The sequence below is a fragment of the Centruroides vittatus genome, unplaced genomic scaffold (assembly GCF_030686945.1).
Source record: "Centruroides vittatus isolate TY-2023 unplaced genomic scaffold, ASM3068694v2 contig_549, whole genome shotgun sequence".
Lineage (NCBI taxonomy): Eukaryota > Metazoa > Arthropoda > Arachnida > Scorpiones > Buthidae > Centruroides > Centruroides vittatus.
In genome coordinates this window covers 192,588-214,623 of record NW_027122325.1, presented here as the reverse complement: position 1 = coordinate 214,623, position 22,036 = coordinate 192,588, and the positions used below count along the sequence as shown (strand labels likewise).

The 22,036-nt window shown below is 26.8% G+C and overlaps 1 protein-coding gene across 3 annotated transcripts; it reads left to right on the top strand.

Moving 5' to 3' along the window:
• The first annotated feature begins 223 nt into the window (after positions 1-223).
• Positions 224-20,986, top strand: LOC136978628 (uncharacterized). 3 transcript variants are annotated; one of them, XM_067274370.1, is made up of 2 exons: positions 224-324; positions 19,607-20,986. In XM_067274370.1, the coding sequence occupies exon 2, from the start codon at positions 19,717-19,719 to the stop codon at positions 20,773-20,775; it is 1,059 nt and encodes a 352-aa protein (XP_067130471.1). In that variant the 5' UTR covers positions 224-324; positions 19,607-19,716; the 3' UTR covers positions 20,776-20,986. The 3 variants fall into 3 exon arrangements, with proteins under 3 accessions (XP_067130471.1, XP_067130470.1, XP_067130469.1); XM_067274369.1 differs by lacking the exon at positions 224-324 and adding an exon at positions 15,160-15,312 and having other exon boundaries at positions 19,610-20,986; XM_067274368.1 differs by lacking the exon at positions 224-324 and adding an exon at positions 15,160-15,312.
• Positions 20,987-22,036: the final 1,050 nt, after the last annotated feature.

Genomic DNA, 22,036 nt, shown 5'->3' with positions numbered 1-22,036 from the left:
ACGATTGTCTATTTATGCAAATATTTCTCTTATTTTAAACAATACTGTATTTTCTTAATTTTTGCAACACTAAATTTATTTTTTCAAACTTTTCCCACTTTTTGAAAACCTGTCTCTAACTCTGAAACTTTTGTTTTATCTCACTAAATTTGTTATCTTAATTTAAAGTGTTTGCATTATTTCGTAAACTGTCTTTCTTCTTTTCTTCAATCCTTCGCTTAAATGGAGATAAGGAGAGTAATGGCATTTACTTGATAACAATAACTTTGTTCAGCTAATTTTGAAGCATTTCAAATTGAAGAGTTATGATACTGTAATTATTTGGTAATATTCTAATATTTATTATTAATAATTATTCTGAATATTATACATTATAAACTAAATTTAAGTAGTATGACATGTCGCGTGCTATCTTGGGCACATGTACTGTACCTTAAGTTCCCTGATCTATGTTAATTTGCATTTGCATTTTCTTCAAATTAGTTTTAAAATAATTTATTAATGCGGAAAGCCTTAATTTTTATTATATATATATATATATATATATATGTATGTATTGTAGTTCAACAAATGTACTAAGACTGAATTTTAAAATAAGATTTAAATTCTTATTTTAAGAATAATCATGATTATGAAGATCATTAGAATCTTCATAATCAGGTCCAGCACTAAGCATATGAGCGTCTAATGTCAACACGATACTATAGCGCAGACATGGGCAAATGCGGCTCTTTTTGAGTTACATGGGGCTCTTGCTGAAAGTGTTAATTTCTGCTTTTTATTATTATTTTTACAATTTTATTTCCACAATTTTGTGAAAATATGAAATTATATATATGTAATATTTAGTAATTTATTTCCAAGTTGGTGCAATAAATTAAATTGACATTTCAAATCTATTCTTTTAAAACAAGTTCTCGACCCGGATGGGGGACACCATATCCTTCCCTGCCTTACCATAGTATCCGCCACGACAGTACAAAACTTTGGCTCCCATGCATTTTGTAAAACCTACATTTCGACTCCCACTGAACTTATGCTTGCCACCTCTACTATAGCATCTTAATCGGAAAAAAATGAATGCAGCATAAAAATAATCATACTAAATAATAATATTTAACAAAAAAATTCATTTAAAGAGCATAAAATACATAAAAGAGGAAAACTTTTCGATTACGTAATATTTTTTTATTAAAAACTATTAAACCAAACCCGAAATTAAAGAGCAAAAAATCTCTCTTTGCGATTTATGCATTCCAAGCAATTGTCATTGCTGGCCCCAAGCGCCCATGCAATATTGGTTGTTCGATGCCATTATAACACCGAGATATAATTACACAAAACTATAAAATTACGCATCATTTGTAACTATTACTACTAATGTTGAATCAAATAAACAAAAAACAAATAAAATCTGATAAAATCTGAAAAGAAATAAAATTGATAGCATTAAAAAAGTTAATATAAAGAGCTTCAAATTTTTAATTTTCTTTTTTTAACTAGTACATGTGGAATAACTAAAATTCAAAAAATGTGGAATAAATCTTGCATATAGTAACCACAACATAGAGAAAAAACGTAAATATTCCTTATTACTAGGTCAAGGTGCTTCAGTTTTAGAATTGACCAAGGTTGGATCCAGATGAACTTTTTGTTGAGAACTCGATGATCTACAATCACTAAGGAAGATCATCCAAAATGATACTTCTCATTTAAAGCGAATGAAGCAATCTGTAAAATTTACTGAGTACTAGTTATAAAACGGCATATTTCTATACGCCTGTGCAACGATGTTATCGATGAAGCAAATCACTCCTTCTGAAATATCTCATAATAATATCAACATATAAACAGCGTTAGCTGATTTAATTCAAAGTCGTTTAAATTTGAGTAAGCGTTGATGTAGCCTAATAATAAGTGTAGATAACTCAGGATTATGTTCTTGAAAAGTTGCTTGATAAAATTCAGATTTGACATCGATAAGAGGGTTCCAACTAAGTTTGAAAGGTTTCCTTCATATCCGATAATGGAAAATTCTCTTTTCCGATAGCATCATTTACGTTACGTAAGTCAATAGCCAATCAAATATAAGAAGATTTCTTTTTAGTCGTTAAATTAAACACCTATTCTGATACTTGGATCGATTCAATTATATACTAAATAATCAAATATTGTAATTTAAAATGCACAGCTTCACATATAGCACATACGATTCTGTTGGGCAGATTGAACTCGTTGTTTTAATCGGATTTCGTGCACGAACAAATTAATTTAGAACTGTGAAGTTTAATAAGATTTGCTCGAAAATCTGTTCATTGAAACTATGAAACTATTGCTAGATATAAGCTATTTTTTTGACATAAGTTAATAAAATCAATTTCGAACATTTTCTGGTTTATTTTAAAGACCAATTAAATTCTTATAATGGCAAAGCTGTAGTAAAAATTAATTATTTTTTTCTAATATGTAGTACAAATAACAGATTGGCTTATTATGTCAACAATTTTGAAAGGAATTACTCTATATCAGTTAAATTTTAGGTGTTTCTTAATTAATTACGAATACACAACAGCATATACACAAATTCATAAATTCATTACATTTACACATTCATTCGTTGAACAATACACAAATTCGTTGAATTTTATGTTTATTAATTATTCATATATGTTCATATATACTATATTTATACACGTTTCTTAAGTCATTTCATTTTATTTATTGATCTACAAAAATACATTTATGCTTACAAATACAGCGCCTCTTCAGTATCTCTACTTTATAGTCTATGTATATAAATACATAGACTATAAAACATAAATGTATTTTTTTTAGATCAATAAATAAAATGAAATGACTTAAGAAACATGTATAAATATGGTATATATGGACATATATGAATAATTAATAAACATAAAATACAACGAATTTGTGTATTGTTCAAAGAATGAATGTGTAAATGGATAAATTTATGAATTTGTGTATAAATGCGTATTTATGTAAATAGACTATAAAGCAATTATTTTTCGTGGAAATAAGCAAAATTAATGACATAAGTAAAAAATAAATAATAACAACATAAAATAATAAATAAATAATAGTAGAAATAGACGAATACTATCCTTGAATACTCGAATACTGGAAAGTATTCGTGATTCGAGATCTCGAATATTATGTTAATAAAAAATAAATTCGAATACTACTAATACATCCAATATCATAACGCAAGTACAGTACAGTAATAGTGAAGGATCCAGACGAACCCAAAATGGGAAACTAACTCAAAATGTTTTTAAAAACGTTTTGAAGTTCCAACAAATAAATTTTATTATTTGTTTTTTGTATCAATGGTATCTCTTAGCAACGCCATTGAGTATAGACAGCTCCTCTTCGGTATTCCTGGTTTAATTTGTGACAAGAAAAGAAACAGACTAGATCGTTAGACTAGTAGCTGAACGTTTTCGAATTTCTTGTTATCTTAAATAAAAATATACAGTAGAAGAAAAATCTAAATGATATCTCAATAGAGAACAATTATTTGTTAGTCTATTGTAGTTGAGATAAAGAGTATCTATAAAAGACTACTTTAAAAGTCAAAGTTAAAAGTCTCAAGTTTCATTTCTAAATTGTTTTTTATTTTTACTTTTTATTTTACTTTATTAATTTATTAATATATTGAAATAAGTAAAAACAAGTTAAATAATAAATATTAATTTATTAATATTAATTCCTTTGTATAAGGGAAAAAGTGAGTTAAGTATTCGGGGTATTCGAGATATTCGATATCTGGATAATATTCGAATAGGAGAAAAGTGATATTCGCCATCTCTAAATAATAGCATGAAATACAGACAACAGAATTTTTATTTTTAAAAGTTATTAATGGGAGAAAATGTATTATTTTATTGAAATTAAACAATACTAATATTAAAATTTATTTTAAATTATAAATAAAAAAAGAAATATAAAAAGCGCACAATATACAATATATCTATTACAGAGAACATTACAGAGTATCTGTTTATTTAAAACTTGTAAATTTGATCTAGTATAGTAAATTCGAAAAAATAAATAAATATCGTTATTTATTTGTTGTTTGCAGTAATAATGCATATTATTAAGTCGCGAAAAACTTCAAATTTAAAAAACAACATAAGAAATACATTCCATAAATAAAAAATGTTGAATATACTCGTACACAGTACACGTCATTTACATAGTTTTGTTTAAATTCTCTATTACTGTAGACTAAAAACATTTTATTTTTTCATTATTTTTATAAGTTTGGAATTTTGAAAAATATGGAATATAGGATATCGTAAATTATTTTAAATGCTTACGTCAGTTAAATGTTTAAAATTCGAAAATTTAATCAAAAAGTATGACGATATTAATATTACTTTCTGTTTCTTTATTTTGAGTAGATGTACTTGCTGCTATTAAGAAAAGAATTGCTGGATATAAGATATCATAAAGTATTTTCTAAATTTGAAAACAGAAAATACAATCGGATTATTAGATTTTTTTCATATTTGGAATCCATTTATTCGAACTTTAGGAACAAAAAGACAACTAAATTGAATAGAAGCTATACATTTTGTTTTTTTCTTTCAATTTTGATAAGTTAAATATTTTTTCCTTTTCTTCTATTGTCTCGTAACATATAACATTGGAAAAAATTTTGTTGTAAAGTTTATAATACCGACTAAACTTAAATTTCATTGTAGGATATTAAAATTTAAAATAACAGTGTCTAAATGATATTTTTTCGTTAATATAAATTAATAGTAAAACGCGCAATTATTTATTGTACAATGCCGGGTTGCTGAGCTGCAATTTTTAATATTTTTAATTTATTTAATTTAAAATATATGCTCTTCATCTCAAATTAGCAGTGGCTTGCCCCTGTCCTTCATACTTTCCTGCTAGAAATAAAGTCATGCCGATCACGCATCTAACTCCTTTCAGGGAAAATTTTTTTAATTGAAATAACGTTACTTCCAGTACAAACCAGAAGTTCATATATAGTTAATCAAAGCCTCCTGCCCCTAAGCTTTTCATATCTGGTCTTATCTTTCATCTATCTAACTCTGTTCTCGAGATTAAGGAAACACAGACAAACAGACGGACGGACGACAGTGGGAATTTATAGGTATTTGAAAAAATTGCAGCCCAATTAAATATAATATTTGAACTCAGTCATGACTTGTATAGCTTTATTTGAATTTATACATACAACAATAAATTTTATATAAAAAAGCAAATTATAATAAACAAATTTATATAAATTTCTATACTTTTTCTTATTATAATTTGAATATATATTTTTAAAAATATTAAATACTTTAATTAATTAACATCCCTTTAAAATAAATATTTACTTTTTATATTTTAAATTATACCATTTAATAATTCACATCTTTTTTCTTCATTTCAAATTATATATCATCTATTTTATTATTGCATTTTCATTACATTAGAAAATTTAATATCAATATAAAATAAATTAGAATATCTCTATAAACGTTAAACACAATATTACATCATAAAATTATTGAATAATATTAATAATTTTAAAATTATAAATTCGTAAATATCTGTTGTATATTTTTACTTTGTTGCATTTAATTTACATTATTTATTTTCATTCCGTTAAAATAAAAAAAAAACTTAAGCATTTTTTATATTTGGCTATGATTCAATTCTTTTCTTTGTATACATAATAATTCTTTTAAAATTCTTTATTAAAAGCAAGACCCAAACATTTTTATACTAAACTCTAAACGAATAAATTTCTATATATTTAAAAAGATAAATTTTTTAATATAAAATATATTATGAGATGGATATTCTGTTATTTATCAAAATCTATCATAATCTTAAAAATAAATATTCAACATATAGTTTTATCCTTGAACTACTTTCCATACATGCTATTTATAAAGTATTAATATGTATTAAAAAATGCATCAACATAAAATTTTATATATTTAAACCATGTTTTTCAATACAATAATAAGCCATTCAGTATGACGATGATGATAATAGATTAAAAATAATACTAATAATAATAATAATAATGATAATAATAATAATAAAGAACAAAATGGAAATTCTTGTATTGTTTTTGTTATTTTAGTCTATAAAGAGAATTATCATCATCATCATCATCATTTATTGTCTATTGGAAATTTCTTCCCTATTACAAGGGGGTTACATTTACATTGTTTACTTGTTTTTTACTTTACAATACTTTTGATTTTAATTTACACCTATTTTTCCGCGAATACATTCCAAACATTTTTAATTTGAATCTTACAATTTTATTGTTCTATTTCATTAATAATAACATGTTTTAATACTTCATTAGTGTTAGTTTGTTTTGTTTTTATAAATGTCGATTATTTTACAAAAATAGTTATAAATTTTATATAAGTCTTTTTTACCCATTTTGTTGAAGTTTTTTAACAATTCTATTAGCGAATTGCATTTATAAGTTCGAGTTATGTCATAGTGTTCACGAATATCATTTAATTTTGGACATTTTAATATTAAATGATAAGGTGTTGAATCATCGGAGTTACATAAGAAACATTTTGTTGATAAGCTTATGTAAGTGTTGTTAACATACAGCGAATTTTTATTTAAACGAAGTTGTGCTATAAAGCGTTTTACATTCAAGTTTACCGAATACAACATATATGATTGAACTGATGGTATTTTAAATATATCTAAGTACCACGGATGATATTTACTGCTATGTAATGAGAACTGATCTTTGTTTATGGATTGTGCCATAGCTGAGTTTAAAAGTAGTGAGTAGCCTGTTTTCCAATCTTGAATGTTATCTTGAAATAGTAGTTCTGATACTCCAAAAGAGTTGAAGATAGTTTTTAATTTGTTATGCCATAGCTGTTTATTTTTTTGAAGTTTACTTTGCTTGATGTTTTCATGATATAGAGCAATCAAATTGTTGTCACTATTGAATTTGAGTCTGTAATAAAATTTAATGATTCGTTTTAATATGAACGGGAAAGACCATATACGATTGGTTTCATGACGTAGTGCATATCCGGGTATTGTCCGTTCTAACTGAAATAATCTGCGTAGATAGTAAATATGGAATCGTTCTAATTTGTAGAGATAATCCAAGCTCCAAATGGGACTGGCGTAAAATATCATTGGATTAATAATCGAATTGTAAAGTTTCATGTGTATTCTTAAGTCAGAAGTTTTCAATCTGCTGCATAAAAACAAAAGATTATCGATTGCTTGATTGACTTTATTGTTAAGTTTAGAAATGTGCGATTTAAATGTTAAGTTCCAGTCAAAATTAATTCCTAGGTAATTTATCTCATTGACAGTTTGTAGCAGGATATTTTCATGATAAATTTTTGTTTCGTTAACAGATATTTTACTGTTGTTCCGAAAAATAATTATTTTAGTTTTACTTGGATTAACTGCTAAATATTTAGACTTAAAATGCGAATTTAATTGATTGATTTTCCTTTGGAGAGAAATTTTTGTCGGTGCTACCACAACCAAGTCATCAGCAAAGAGAATATAATGAAATGCTTTATTGCCTATGACTATACCATCGTTTACTTCAGAAAAAAGATGATCTATATCTTTCAAATAAAAGTTAAATAAATGTGGAGATAATGGATCTCCTTGAAGAATACCACGTGAATGCGTTAATGGTGGAAGAATGTTTTTACCGTGCTTGATCTTTATTTTATAATTTTGAAATAATATTGATATTGTTCCTGTAAATTGAGAACTAGCACCACTCTCCTTAAGTTTTTGTTGTAAAAAAGGTACATATACTGAATCGAATGCCTTTTTAATATCTATAAAAGCAGCATACACTTTTCTATGTTTTTTTACGAGATATATTTGAATAATCATTAGCAAAGTAAATATCGCAAATTCGGTGCCTTTATTTTTTGTATAAGCAAACTGAAATTCTGCTTCTAACTCGTTGATTTTGATCCAATTTTGAAATTTTTTTGCAAGTATCGATGTAAAACATTTTCTAAGTGTAGATAACAAAGCTATAGGTCTATAGTTTTCTGGAGCCATCTGGTCTCCCTTTTTATAGATCATCGTCATGATTATGGAATTCCAAGATTCAGGATAGGACAATGTGCTGTACATAGCATTGAATATTTTCAATAATTTTATTTTAGATTCCGTTGGTAGCATTTTTAAGAATTTGGTTGGTATGTTATCATCCCCTGGGGTAGTATTGTTTTTTGTTTTTTGAATTACTTCGTCGAGTTCATTCATAGTCAAGTCAGCGTTTAAATAATCATCATAATAATTAATATTTCTTTCCATTGGAACTTTTAAATTTTTTATAATGAAGCTTTGATAAAATTTCTTCCAAGTTTCGAATCTTATACAAATGTTAATATCTCCTAGATTAGCTTTTGGTCGAAATTTTCGGATAGTATTCCAAAATATTTTGCTATTATTACTATTATTTATTAAATTTGATTCAATTCTACAAAAGTAGTTTTTCTTTTTCGTCTTAATTAAGTTATTGTAGATTCGTTTGGAGTTTTTGTAATTAATCAAATTTTCTTTATTAGGATTTTGCCTGTAAATTTTTAAATCTTGTTGCTTTCGCCGTTTTTCTTTGTAACAATCGGAATCATACCAGATTTTTTTATTTTTATTTTGCGCGTATTTGTTATCCTTGTTTGATATTATATAATCATTCATGATATTCATCATTATTTTGTATACCTCTTCACAGTTATTATTAGTTACTTCTAGCATATTTTTAAACCGATTTCCAATTTCGGACTCATAACTAGCCAATTTGTACTTTATCTTGAAGTTGTTGTTATATATATAATCCGAATTCTCAAAAGGAAATAAACGGAATTTTGCTATTGTAGGAAAATGATCTGAAATATCAAAATTCGTAGTCTGAAATTCTACACAACAATCTAAGAATAATTCAGAGCAAATTGTGAAATCTATGGTCGAAGCACCCGTATTAGTCAAGCAAGTATGTTCAGCTGGAATATCCTGTTGAATTCTGCCGTTAAGAAGAAACAATCTGTGTTCTGTTAGCAACTCGATAAAGTTTTTACCCAATCTGTTGGTTTGTTTATCTTTCGAAAGACGTTTATTAGATATATTGAAATTGGCACCTTTATATTTTGAATCTATTAACTCACCAATCCTTGCATTAAAATCTCCCACTACCAAAATGAGCGGAGAAATATGACTCCAACTTTCTAATGTTTTAAACATATTTTTTAAAGTACTTAGATCATCAGGCGGAATATAAGCAATTAATAATGTTATTAAATTATTCGTTTTATTTACCAAAGTAGGCTTCTGTAATGAGATAAGAAGTAGCATATAATTGTTGAATTTTTTTATGTCAATTATTTTACCAAGGTTCTTTTTTATAAGGATACATATACCTCCACTTGGACGGCCTGGACCTGTAGGTTTTTGTGCTTGGATCGATTCCACTATAAAGTTATTAAAAAATTTTGTTTTATAATACAAATTTGAAGTAATCCAAGTTTCAGTAATTGCTAAAATATCCGGATCGTATTTAACACAAAAATTATTTATTAGTGACGTTTTATTTTTTATTCCTTGGCCATTCCAGTTAGCAATGGAAACCATTTGATTATTCTTTATGACTTTGTTATGTTGCGTATATTTTTGCTTAACATGATATCAACTGTCTGTATTTATTTGATTACTATAAGGACGAAAATTATTTACATAAACCAATTTGCTCAATTTTAGGCTATATGTTATTTTTTCTTGGTTTATCGTTAATATATCATTACGGAGTTTAACTTGGTCTTTTTGTTTTCGTAATTCATGAAGTATTGGGAGTAAATTTTTCTTTCTTATCCTTGAGTTTTTAGTCAAATCTGGGGATATTTGCATATCTTCCCATTCTTCTAATGCGTTTTTTTGTTGTTTCTTTTGAATAAAGGTATAGAAAAATTTATCACGAAGTTGCTTATTGCTGAATGTTATTCTTACTGTTGTATTAGGTTTCTTAGTTATTAAGTTTGTTTCTGTTATCTCAGTTTGGGCTATATCGTGAATGTTTAGTACATTAGTCATAAAGTTATATACCTCTAACGTAGATATGGATTTCGAGCTTGGATATTTGTATACAATTATTTTTTTATAATTATAATCATTAATTAAAGAGTCTATTTTAAATTGCGTTAGTTCATTTTCACTTTTTTGATTTTCTAGTTGTTGTTTTAAATTTTTAATTTCTTCCTCCATATATATCTGTCTTTCCTTAGTCTCACGTATATCTTGACGTATTCGTTCTACGTCTTCTTTTATATAGACCATTTGTTCTAACAGTTTATCATTTGAAGCATTTATTAAATCTGATATTTTAGTCCATAGAAGTGCAGTTGTGGTGTCAAGTTGACTTGCTGGATTAGTAAGAAGGCTTGAATTAATATTAGGTGACTCACCTGTTGAGCCTAATGAATTCTGCTGACCAGGTTCCATATTTTGATTCGAGAATTCTTTTGTTCCTTCTTGTGAATCACTTTTCGGTTGTGTTCCGTAATCCGTAATGAGTTTGGAGCTTGAAGTGCTTGGTTGAGCTTGTTTGTTCTCTGTCCTCGTTCTGGTCAGTGGAGGTCTTCCACGCTTGACTGGAGATCTTTGCATATTATTATATTTTTGTATTATTGCTTTTTCCTTTACCTTCACTTAGTTAGTGTTAGTTTAAACTTGTTTAATAATAAGTTAATCAAATAAACAGTAATTCACCACTTCGCTGCACAAATGAAAGGTTCACAGAAAAAGTCACTCGCAGCGCCGACGTTCAAACACGCCCCCCTATAAAGAGAATTATTAAGACTCAACGTATTAAGTTTATATGAATATTGAGAATTATAAAAACTAAATTTACAATATATATTTAGAAAAAAAAAATAGATAACTTTTTATGTATAATTTTTAACCAAACATTAATGTAAAGAAACTCATACAGATATGAAAATGTGATTTCTTAATAAATACTAATTAATTTCTTAAAATAAATTATATATATTTTTTGTTTTGCATGAACATTTCAGAAGTTTTGAGCAAATATTTGATATCATAATTCAATATTTTGAATTCTCTAAAGATAGAATTTATTACGAAATTCGGCTAACAAAACGCAAATTGAATATCGTAATTATAAAATATTAAATACCTACATGTACTGTACAACATATCAATCGATTCTGTCATAGAATCAAGATAATGTTAGATATTTTATAAAATTCTCAATTGTTTGAACAATGAATATTTAAAAAAATTAAAATTAAATTTTTAATTATTTGATCGAATTAATAATTTTATATGATATAACTGCTCCATAGTTTCAGAAAAATATATACCATAACGTTAGAATAAATGTTACTTTATTATAATCAGTTAAAGGAATATGAAGTGATAAATATATGAATAAAAATGAATATGTAAATTTTTAGATTATCAAAAATAAATTGATTGACAATACATTTAAATAATAAATATTGAAAAATTACTTTGAAAATAAATCGCGTGTCAAATCTTGTAATAAACTTTCACATCTTATGAATCAAACAAATTATAAAATGATTTTATTGTCCTCGATCTCTATTAATTTCATTGTACAAAAATGTGTTCCCTGTAGACAAGAAAGCGAAAGAGGTGAGAGAAGAGATATTAAAAAATTAAAGAACTACAGTATTTTTAGTTTAATATTCAACGCTTATTTTTGATTTAAATAAAATCTTAATCAAAATTGTTCTATCATAATGTATTGAATATAAAGATTAAATTTCTTTTCTACAGGTTTTAATATTTTCATATTATTTTAAATATAACATATTAATAACGGTGCTAATTATATGTTAGTGGAAAAAGTAAGGTTTTTGATAATATAATATTTCAGACAAAAGCTATTAAAATTAATTAAGGTTATTACATATTAATTTCGAATTTTTTTCATAATTTAAAAGAAAAGTCATTCTTTTCAATGTTCGAATATTTTAAATAGAGAATTATTTACCCTTTAATACATATACAAGGAAGGACATAGACTTGTTGTGGCCCTAAGCTATAACATATAACAGGCCAGTGGCGTGCCGTAATAGGGAAGCTGTGTTTCTGTAAGAAGCCGACTTCCAGGGGCAGTCAGTTAATTACGCGTCAGTGATGGTCTAGGGTTCATTCGTACTGTACGTGCGTAGTGGTTGGAAGAGACAAAGACGACAAGTATCTAACGTAAAATAAATATACACTATATACAAAATAGTTTGCTTTAGGGCAATCAGCTGTTCGGTCGTCCTGGGCGTCGATGTGGTTCTTTGATCGTCGATCGAAAGTGGCCCTGGGACAGTGGCATTGACAGGTCTGTAAGGCACGGGGAGACTTAGTCTGTTGGCGTCGGGGACACGGTCTAAGTCCGAATTAACACGGGTTACAGATTGGTACAACAGACGAGAAACTGCTTTTTTTTTTTTTTTTTTTTGCGCGTTGACACACGGTGTTTTGGTTATTCGGAACAAGTGCGAGGTGTTCTTGATTGTCGGAGATTATATCAATCCCCGTTCTTTTTTTCGTCCATTTTGATCGGTCGTTCTCCCTCAATCACGTTTCCCGAGTGGCTGGTCCCTCGTTACTAAGCGTAACGAGTCTCCTACCTGGAGCGCGAGAAAGGTCAACATCGAAGATGAATTCGGTCTTCCACCGATCATAGGGCGACTTCCTTCTGCGATTTATGGTTTCTGCCTGGCAGTTTTATATAAACAATGGTTGTCCGACTACAAACGATTTTTTCCTATATTTTTTAAACTAATAAATTTTTCTCTAAATTAACCGTTTTTTAGCGTCTTTCGTGACGGTTCGGACCTGTCCGGATCCTCGTATTTCCATAAAAGTTTTAAACAAATACTGGAAATGACAAAAATAAACAATTTATGTATTTTACTTCTAAAATACAAATAATACATACATAATACAAATTGATATGATACAAACAATGATAGAAAAACTTGTTTTTTTTAATTTTTTATAAACTAACTCTATTCGGAGATTTTTTCCGCAAAGTCGTCAATTACTTTATCGTAAAAGTCGCTGGTCTTCGACTCCATCAACGTATTTGAAAGCTCTCTCTATCGAAAGCAACGCTAGCGACCACAATTTTTCCTCCGACCGAGTGTTCCTGGCCAATGTATGAATTTGCTTCGTGGTCAAAAAACTGTGCTCAGCAGACCCACTGGTAGATGGTACCGTAAAAATTAATGATATTAAATCATATAATTCTTTTAGTACGTCTTTGTTCGGATCGTCATTAATTATAATACTCTTTATGTCTAAGAGTTACTTGCCAATCAATATAGTCTGGACATGAATATAAATATTGCGATTCACCTCGTAATTTAGATAAATTAAAAAATTTCCCATAAAATTTACTTAATTTAAAGAATTAAAACTCGCTTGGGAAAATTGTTTTTCATAATATTTAAAATTATTAACATCTAAAAGTGATACAAATTCTAAAGATTTTATGTCTGAAAATCTGTCAACATAATTATAATTAAAAGAAAATTATAAATTAAATATAACTTTGCTAAGAAACGTACGTAAAAATAACATTGAATATTCTTTACTTTTTAAATCTTAAAACAACAGTTCACTTAGTCAAATAGCTCCCTACCAGTGGCTAAGGGATAGAATCGTTGGAAGCGTTATACACGATATTTTGGTGTGTAGCATCCACCGGCTAAACCGCCGGAGGTTGGTGCTCTGTAAAGCGCGTGCGCCAATGCTGTAAATTAGCTGCGTTACACCATTCAAATATTTTCGCCCTGGAAACTGTCCCGTATTCGACAATACGGCGCTTCCATTGGGAATATGCATACACGAATTTAGATTCGAATATACAATAGCCATCTCATCGTTGTTTTTGACATGTATATAAATCTGTAATAAAATACATAATGCGGTTATAACAAAATATTAATTTTAAGTAATTCAAAGTACGTTCAAATATGAAAATAATCGCGCAATATGTATTTATATTTTAGAAAACACAAGGGAAGCGGCACTTCCACAGCTTCCAATGACGGCACGCCACTGTAGCAGACCCTTCTCCTCCATCGAATAATAAAATATGAAAAAATGAGAGACCCTAAGCTGCAGCTTGTTAGCTTACGTGAAAATCCGGTTCCGGTCGTATATGTTAATAAAAAATTTTGAATTAGAAAGTTTATACAACTTTAATTCTGCTCTCAGCTTGAACTGACACTTTATACGATCGTTAATCTTTCTTAAACTGGGCCTTTACTAATAGAAGAACTCGGTATTTTTCGATTTTTTCGTTAAATGAAGACTAACTTACAATGTATTAATTAATAAAATTATATTATTATAATAATTGATTTTAAACTATATTTAATATAAGATATAAACACGTATTAAAACTATAGGTACTGTATACATTTTAAAAGTTTAATAAAATAAACAAATTATAAATATATATATATATATATAAATACTGTAATAAATTATAATAAAATATATTAATGAATATTTTAATAGACGGGTAATTCATCAGATATTGATATTTTAATTTAACAACAGTTATGTTGTTACTATACTATTTTTTAATACATAATTTCATATTTAAACATATATGTAAGGTTACATAAATATCTGTATTAAAATAAATTAAATTTTTAATGATATGATTTTGAGAAATATACATATAAAATGAATTAAAAATAACTTTTATTTAATTCAATAATTTAAATAAATTCTTTAAAAATACTGAGTCAAAATGATAACTGTAATTCTAAACCATTATTAAAATGTTAAAGTTTAATTTTTATACAATAAACGGCAAAACGTTAAAAATGTCTTATTGATATCCCAAGATAAAATAAATTCCCTTATTGATAGAAATATAATTTCTTAGAAAGTAATCATCTAATGAAAAACTTTCAGACAATTGTCAAAACGATCGTTCTTCTCCTTAAATAACCAGATTAAGTGCACTTTTTCCCGAATCTCTGCTTTCGAGTGCCGCTTGTATTTATTGTATAGACACTGCAGAGTCAGCACTACACTGCGCAAGTGCAGCTAGTCAAAAATCGATTAACCCGATAGTCTGTCTATTCGTGCATGCTTCGAATAGTGCGTTTTTTTGAGGGTTCTGCTACCACCGGACATCTGTCAACCATAACGTTATCATGTCTATTCTTTTTTGGACTTTGTTTCTCTGTTTCTTTTCTGTTCGGATTGCCACCAAATTCGCGGAAGGTGAGATATCTTCTAGATTAATTTCCCAACGACGTGATGTAATTTATAAAAATTCATTACTACTCATTAAATTTAAATAATAGACGTTTATTACTGGTTAAAAGAGTAAATACTCATATTTTGATAAATTATATTGTCTTTGATATGTTATTATAAGATTAATTGAAAGCTGTTTTTTAATGTAATTCTTTTATTTTAAATTAAATTATATCTTTTCTTAAAACTTATTTTTTTAAATATTTTCTATAAACTATTATTGTACAAATATTAATTATTATTATAAATTATTATTTATTTTAATATTCTTTGCTCTTTTACATTTACTACAGTGTGATTAATGTTAGAATATTTATTGAATTTTTAAAGTATATATTTTTGGAGAATTACAATTAATAATACATATCAGTTCTTGATATCTGTACTTTTTCTGGAATATATGATATAAAATTACATTATGTAAATTTCGAAAATTGATCTTTTTATCGTTTACAGTTTAGCTACTTGTTGCATCTTGAATAACGATCGCCTTTCTGTTAATACATTGTAGACAAATATTATCATAATATTTATTTCAATTAAAGTTTAATTTGTTTCCTTTTGTAAAATAATTAAATTTATATTCAAACCTTAGAATAATATTTAGTTAATATATCTATTAGGATATAAGAATAAATGATTTAAAGTACATTGAGAATAACTACAAATAGAATAAATTAAATATTTTCTTTCTAATCTGTTATCTTTTAATTGTTAAGTTTAAAAATTCAAGTCAAAAATCAAATATTTATATTGTAATTTATTATATTCTACATTTAGTGCATTTTTTAAAATTTAAAACATGTAAAATATAATAATTCAAACTAAAAATATTAACATTTAAGTATGAAAGGTTAGTAAATACATAAATAAAATAATAAAATAGTTAAACATTTTCTTTTCTTTAGCTGCAAAAACCACTACTTTTGTTACATTTAGTTTATATTTTAAGTGTATTATAAACTATATTATGGCGATAAACTGAGTATTAGTCGATTATCATTTTAAATTAATGTATTAACGTGATTAATTTAAATTAATATATTGGCACGAATTAAACTTTCATTTAAACATACAATAAATTTAACATAAAAGAAATTAGAATCGAATATTTTCCAGAAGGTCATTGTTTTATCAAGTACTATGACTGAAAAGCCTCTCAGATCTGTCGAGAGGACGTTCTTAGCTCAAATAAATTGAAATCGAAATCGCTATGAAGACAATCGAATATGTCTTTTACAACGATTACAGATTTATCTTGTCTGTATTCACAGAAATTTCTAGCAATTTACTAAAAATAAAATCTCTGTGGTAAAATAATCTAGCTTTGTCATTGAGTAAATTATTAGTAGTACTCGAAATAAAGGAATTTTAGAATTATTTGTAAAATATATTAAACCAAAACAATCATTTTAAAACAAAATTTTTGTAATGTAAGAAAACCTTTCACTAAATATTTCTAATTTAAACCTTATAAACTAATTTAGGCTAAATTATAAGTATTTGAAGCTATAATATAAATAATATTCTACTCTTAATGTAGATTACTGCAAAAATAATTTATATAATTATTCAATAATCCGAATAATTTATATCAATATATAAATTGGTAGAAACTTATTAACATAACGAATTACCTCAATAATGCATTCATTACTGATTTTTCCCCCCAGAAAGTATGACTCTATATCATGTATAATAAATTAATTTTATTTCATTTTATTATGGCATATCAGACAATATTTTGCCCAAAATCGCAGTTTAGCTTGATTTGACATTTTTATTGCTCGCGTACGCAATATATGGATTTATATAGAAAAAAGTCAGTGTTTTCTATTTGTTTTAAAAAATGACATTTATCAAATTATTTTAATGCATTTTGCAAATTGACTCTTAAAACATTAAAAAATTTTCTGTGGAAAGTAATAAAAAGTAATTTTTTATACTTGGAAAACAGAGAACAATTTATTTCCGATAATAAAATTTATTTTTTGGAAAGACTTAAATATTTAGCTTCCTTTTTTGTTTTTTAAATTTTCATTAAAATTTCACATTTTAAATAATAGTAGAAACTACAAGAATAATTTTTTCAGTTAATTAATTGCGGTAATAAATATAATTTCCTTTAGTTTGACTTCCACTTGGCGACTTAGCGAAAAGTTTTTTTTTTTTTTTTTTTGTTAATTTAGGGTGTGGTTAGTTTCAAAAGTAGTTGCCCGTTATACTTGTCAGCCGTAGTATTAGATACGACACAAATCATTATAAAATAGACACGCAGTGGATTTATTAATCAGTTTAATTTGTTATTTAAGTTTCCTATTTTACTGCGTAGTCTCGTTCGATTAAAAAAAAAACAATGTCACAGTAAATATAAACCTACAAATTTTATTAACAGGATCGATTTGCCATACTTTACAGCGGCTGGTTTTGCATAATATAGCTTAGTTTTCTAAATGGTAGAGGTCTTCTATAAATAGTCTATAATATAAAAAGTTAAATTTCGATCCATCCTAGAACAAAAATAAAAATTTCTATGTACGACGAGTACAGATCATTACAGAATTATATTTATATCAAAGGGTAACTCCTACAGGAATAGTTAATTAATAATCCATTAATATTTTTGTCTTGCTGCTTACCAGCATTATTCATCACTCGTTGTTGTTATGGTTACAAATACATCGATTGATAAATAGCTGTCGTGTTATATTCTCTCTCTCCTCCATCGTTACTGTAGTCTATAGTTGGCCTATATTGGTACTAATAACAAAAATTAAAAAGAAAAATTTTAATAACAAACATCGAAAATTGTCGAATTTAAATCTGAAATCTTAAATAATTGCGTAGGGTTCAATTATAATGTGATTAGATTTCCGAAGGACAGAAAACATTTAGCTTATTACAAAGAAAACATAAAGCTGTTTGGTTTGATGAAGTCCTACAATTACTGGGATTCAATCAGAATATTTACTCTTTTCTCCTTGAATTCTTACATAGCTAGATCTAGATACATTAAACAGCATTATTAATGTTGTAAAGACTTGACGAAATAGCATTTACTCACATAAAAATATCTAATTTAGTATTTAACAAGGAATTAATTCTTATTGAAAACTAAAAAATAATTCATATAGATTTAAAATTCCTATTGAGTTTTAGAAAATAGGATGTGAACATATTACCAGTTAAATGTTTTTTATAATAAATAATAGTAAATTTCTCGTAATAATCATATTTAAAAAATAATTTGCCTCTTAGTTTACAAAAAAGAAAGTGCCAAAATTAAAATAATAATAATAATTATGATACAATACATACTTTAATTTGGAGATATTGAATTGAAAACATATTCATGTGTTAATTCAAGAATAAAATTTTTCATTTGATTATAAAAAGAAAAACTTAATCGAAAATTCTCTTATTATAAATTCAAATATAAAATTAACATTTTCGTGTCAAATTAACAAGTACTTTATTAATATCTTACATATATAGGCCTCTATATTTATTATTTTAAATAAAATAATAATTTTATGATTAAAGTGTTCGTGTATTTTATATAATAATAATATGTCCTTTTAATTAAATCATTTTGTCTACAATACAGTTCTATTAATAAAATATTTGAAGTAAATGTTAGAACAATATTCAAACTTTTATATTCTAGGCAATTGTGGAATGTGTGTCTTATAAAATAAATTGATGATTATTATATTTTAGAATTAGAAACCTAAATTGACACCTAGAAAATATTTTCAATATTTTTATCGTTCTATTTCAATTATTAAAATATTTCTGCACTAATGGAAAAAATACTCCCTTTATTGTTAGTAAATTTTGCTTCTAGCTACCTAAATCAAATTAAAAGTTGTGAGAAAACTTCCATGCTGAAGGCATCAAAAGTAATTTAGATGAGAATGGAATGCCTATTTACGGCAGATCATTTTATTTTTAATCAAAGTTTGCTTCCAATCAAGGGGAAAGAAGTTGTGAAAAATTGCTCCATTATGAATATCCTGCCTGACTAACTTCCGTTTTCCGATTTCGTATTTAAAAATAATGATGATTACTTCTCTTTGCAATTTTTTTTTTATATTTAAAATAAAGATATAATTTGCATAGTAGTTTCATTTTGAATACCAAATCACTGTTTTACATAGAAGTTAGAAATGAAATATTATTTTTTTATTTTAATTATTAATTTTTTTAAATTCAATACACAAACATTGATCTAAATTTTTAATTAAATAATTTTCAGAAGATCTTCAAGTAGAAAATCTTCATCCAGTTATTCCCTGTGACTTATTGCCTTCGACGACGTGGCGAAATCACGATGGCAGTCTATGGGGTATCGGAGCAAATACTATTATGTGGTATAATATAACAAGCCAATCGTGGAATTCTCACCTTTTACCAAATGCAACAACTTTGAATAATTTAAAAATAGTATGTGTGATCATCGATAGCTACATTATACTTCAAGAGGAAAATACTGTTTTTATTTATCATGTATATGAAAAACAATGGCTAGAAGTACCTATTTCCCTTCATTATACTGTTGTTTGTCATAACGACACTTTACTTTTAGTTGATTTCGAAACAGATGAAATATTCGAAGTGAATCTTTTTAACGGATTTCAAGAAAAGATATCACAATTAGAAGTCTCTACTCATCATCACATGAACCAAACACAAATTTCCAATATCGTTTGGTGGACAGATGCAGATAAACAAACCTATATATTATGTGAAACGTCGATATGGAAAACGAATGGCACGGTTTGGTATTTGCTTTTCGAACATTCTGATCCTTGGCCTTCCCTTCATTCTCAATCCGTAGCTTGGACACAAAATAATCAGCTTTGGATATGGACATACGAAGATTTTTACGATAATCTTTGGATTTTTAACATTAATTCTAAACAGTGGCATCAAATTGAAATTCAACCTCGAACAAATTCGGTTTCTCCTTTTATTACTTGGATAGAGAAAGGTCAACTATGTGCGTTAATTTCAGAAGGCGAATGTAAGAAGTCTTATCAATCCACCACGACTTGGTGTATTCAACCAAAACAAGAAAGAAACCATACAAGCGAAATTAATTCTACGAAAGAAAATTTAACGATTATATCCGATTTTACAGAGTCTCATTCAATTATACAAGTGTCTTGGTATCCTAAATTTTATCCTACTTATACTAATGTTTCAGATGGCACCAAACGAAGTGATATTTCTAATTCTGCTTGGCATCAAGAGCATTCTACTGTATTCGGTTCTGTGATTTTCTTTGGTACATCCCTTACGATTTTCGGGATAGTAGGTATAGTCTGGTGCATTCGTACTTGTGTGCACTTTCCGAAAGAAGCGTTACTTTTAAAAGACCCTCCTTCTATTAGATATACTGCGATACCTGATACAGTGGCCTAATTAACGATAGGGAACATTTCAAAACATCCAATTAAGTAGACGATTTCTACTAGTGCTGGCAAAAACCGGAAATTCTCGAAATCGGTTAACCGCTTTGAATTCAGTAATGTTTTATTATTGCATTTTATTAATATCATTAATAATTATTAATTTTAATTAAAGAATATTTAAAGTATTACAGTAAATATTAGCCATGATTCACGAATATGCCTATCTCACTTATTATTCTCGCCAAAAAAGAGGTCGATGTTGGCAAATTCTAGAGTTAAATTATAGTATTTAACAAATAGTGCTCATTTGAAAAGTTTAACGTTTAAAAATAATTCTCGCTAGTTTTTACGTTACTTTTAATTTTCAAATTTAAACGCAAAAGATACTTGTGTTATTTTAAAAATATCCTCGATTGGTGCAGTGTACAGTACAAGTTGAAATGTTACGCTAAAATTTTCTGATAGTGCATCGTTTATGCGGGATCATCTTAAATCCAAGCAAACTTTACTCCCAACTAAAGCTAAAAAAAAAGTAAACACAATGATATTAATTTTATTGTCTGTCCAAACCATTTTTCGGTTTACCGAAAACCGGTTTTATTGCCAGCACTGATTTCTAACTTGCGATTTCCTAGGAAACATTTTTGAAACATTCTTTCCATACATATCATGTTGATAAAAATTCCTTCTATTTAAATCGAAAACTTTATATAATGTTATATAGGTTTTTAGTAGATTATACCGAAATTATAAATTCTTAAACATATAAATATTTATATTTCATAAAACAGAAATTTTGAAAGCCGTCGCCTTTCATATTTTCAAAGTAACTTTTTCGACATAATTTTAATAAAATGGCTATCGACTGTGATTTTAAAACTTCTGATATCCATTTTCTATACTAAAAATTATATAAAACATTGGGAAATTCGGTAAAAATCTTTAAAAATTTGAGAAAATATTTTTAAAAAATTGATCAGATTCCAACATTTTTAAACAATTCAATATAAAAATTTATATTCCGATATCTCGATCTACACATAAAACTAGTTTATTTTATATTGTTATGAAATATCTTAAATTCATTTCTATTCGAATTACAATAGAAATTTATTTATCCTTCCGACTGCCACTTAAAATACATATCAGGTTGAAACTATTGAAACTATATTTTTTCTTGGGAAAGCAGTATTAATGTATCTTAAAAAGTCATTTTTGTGCCAAATATTAGTCAATCATAATTTCTGTGGGGTCCTTTCAGAAAAATAAAC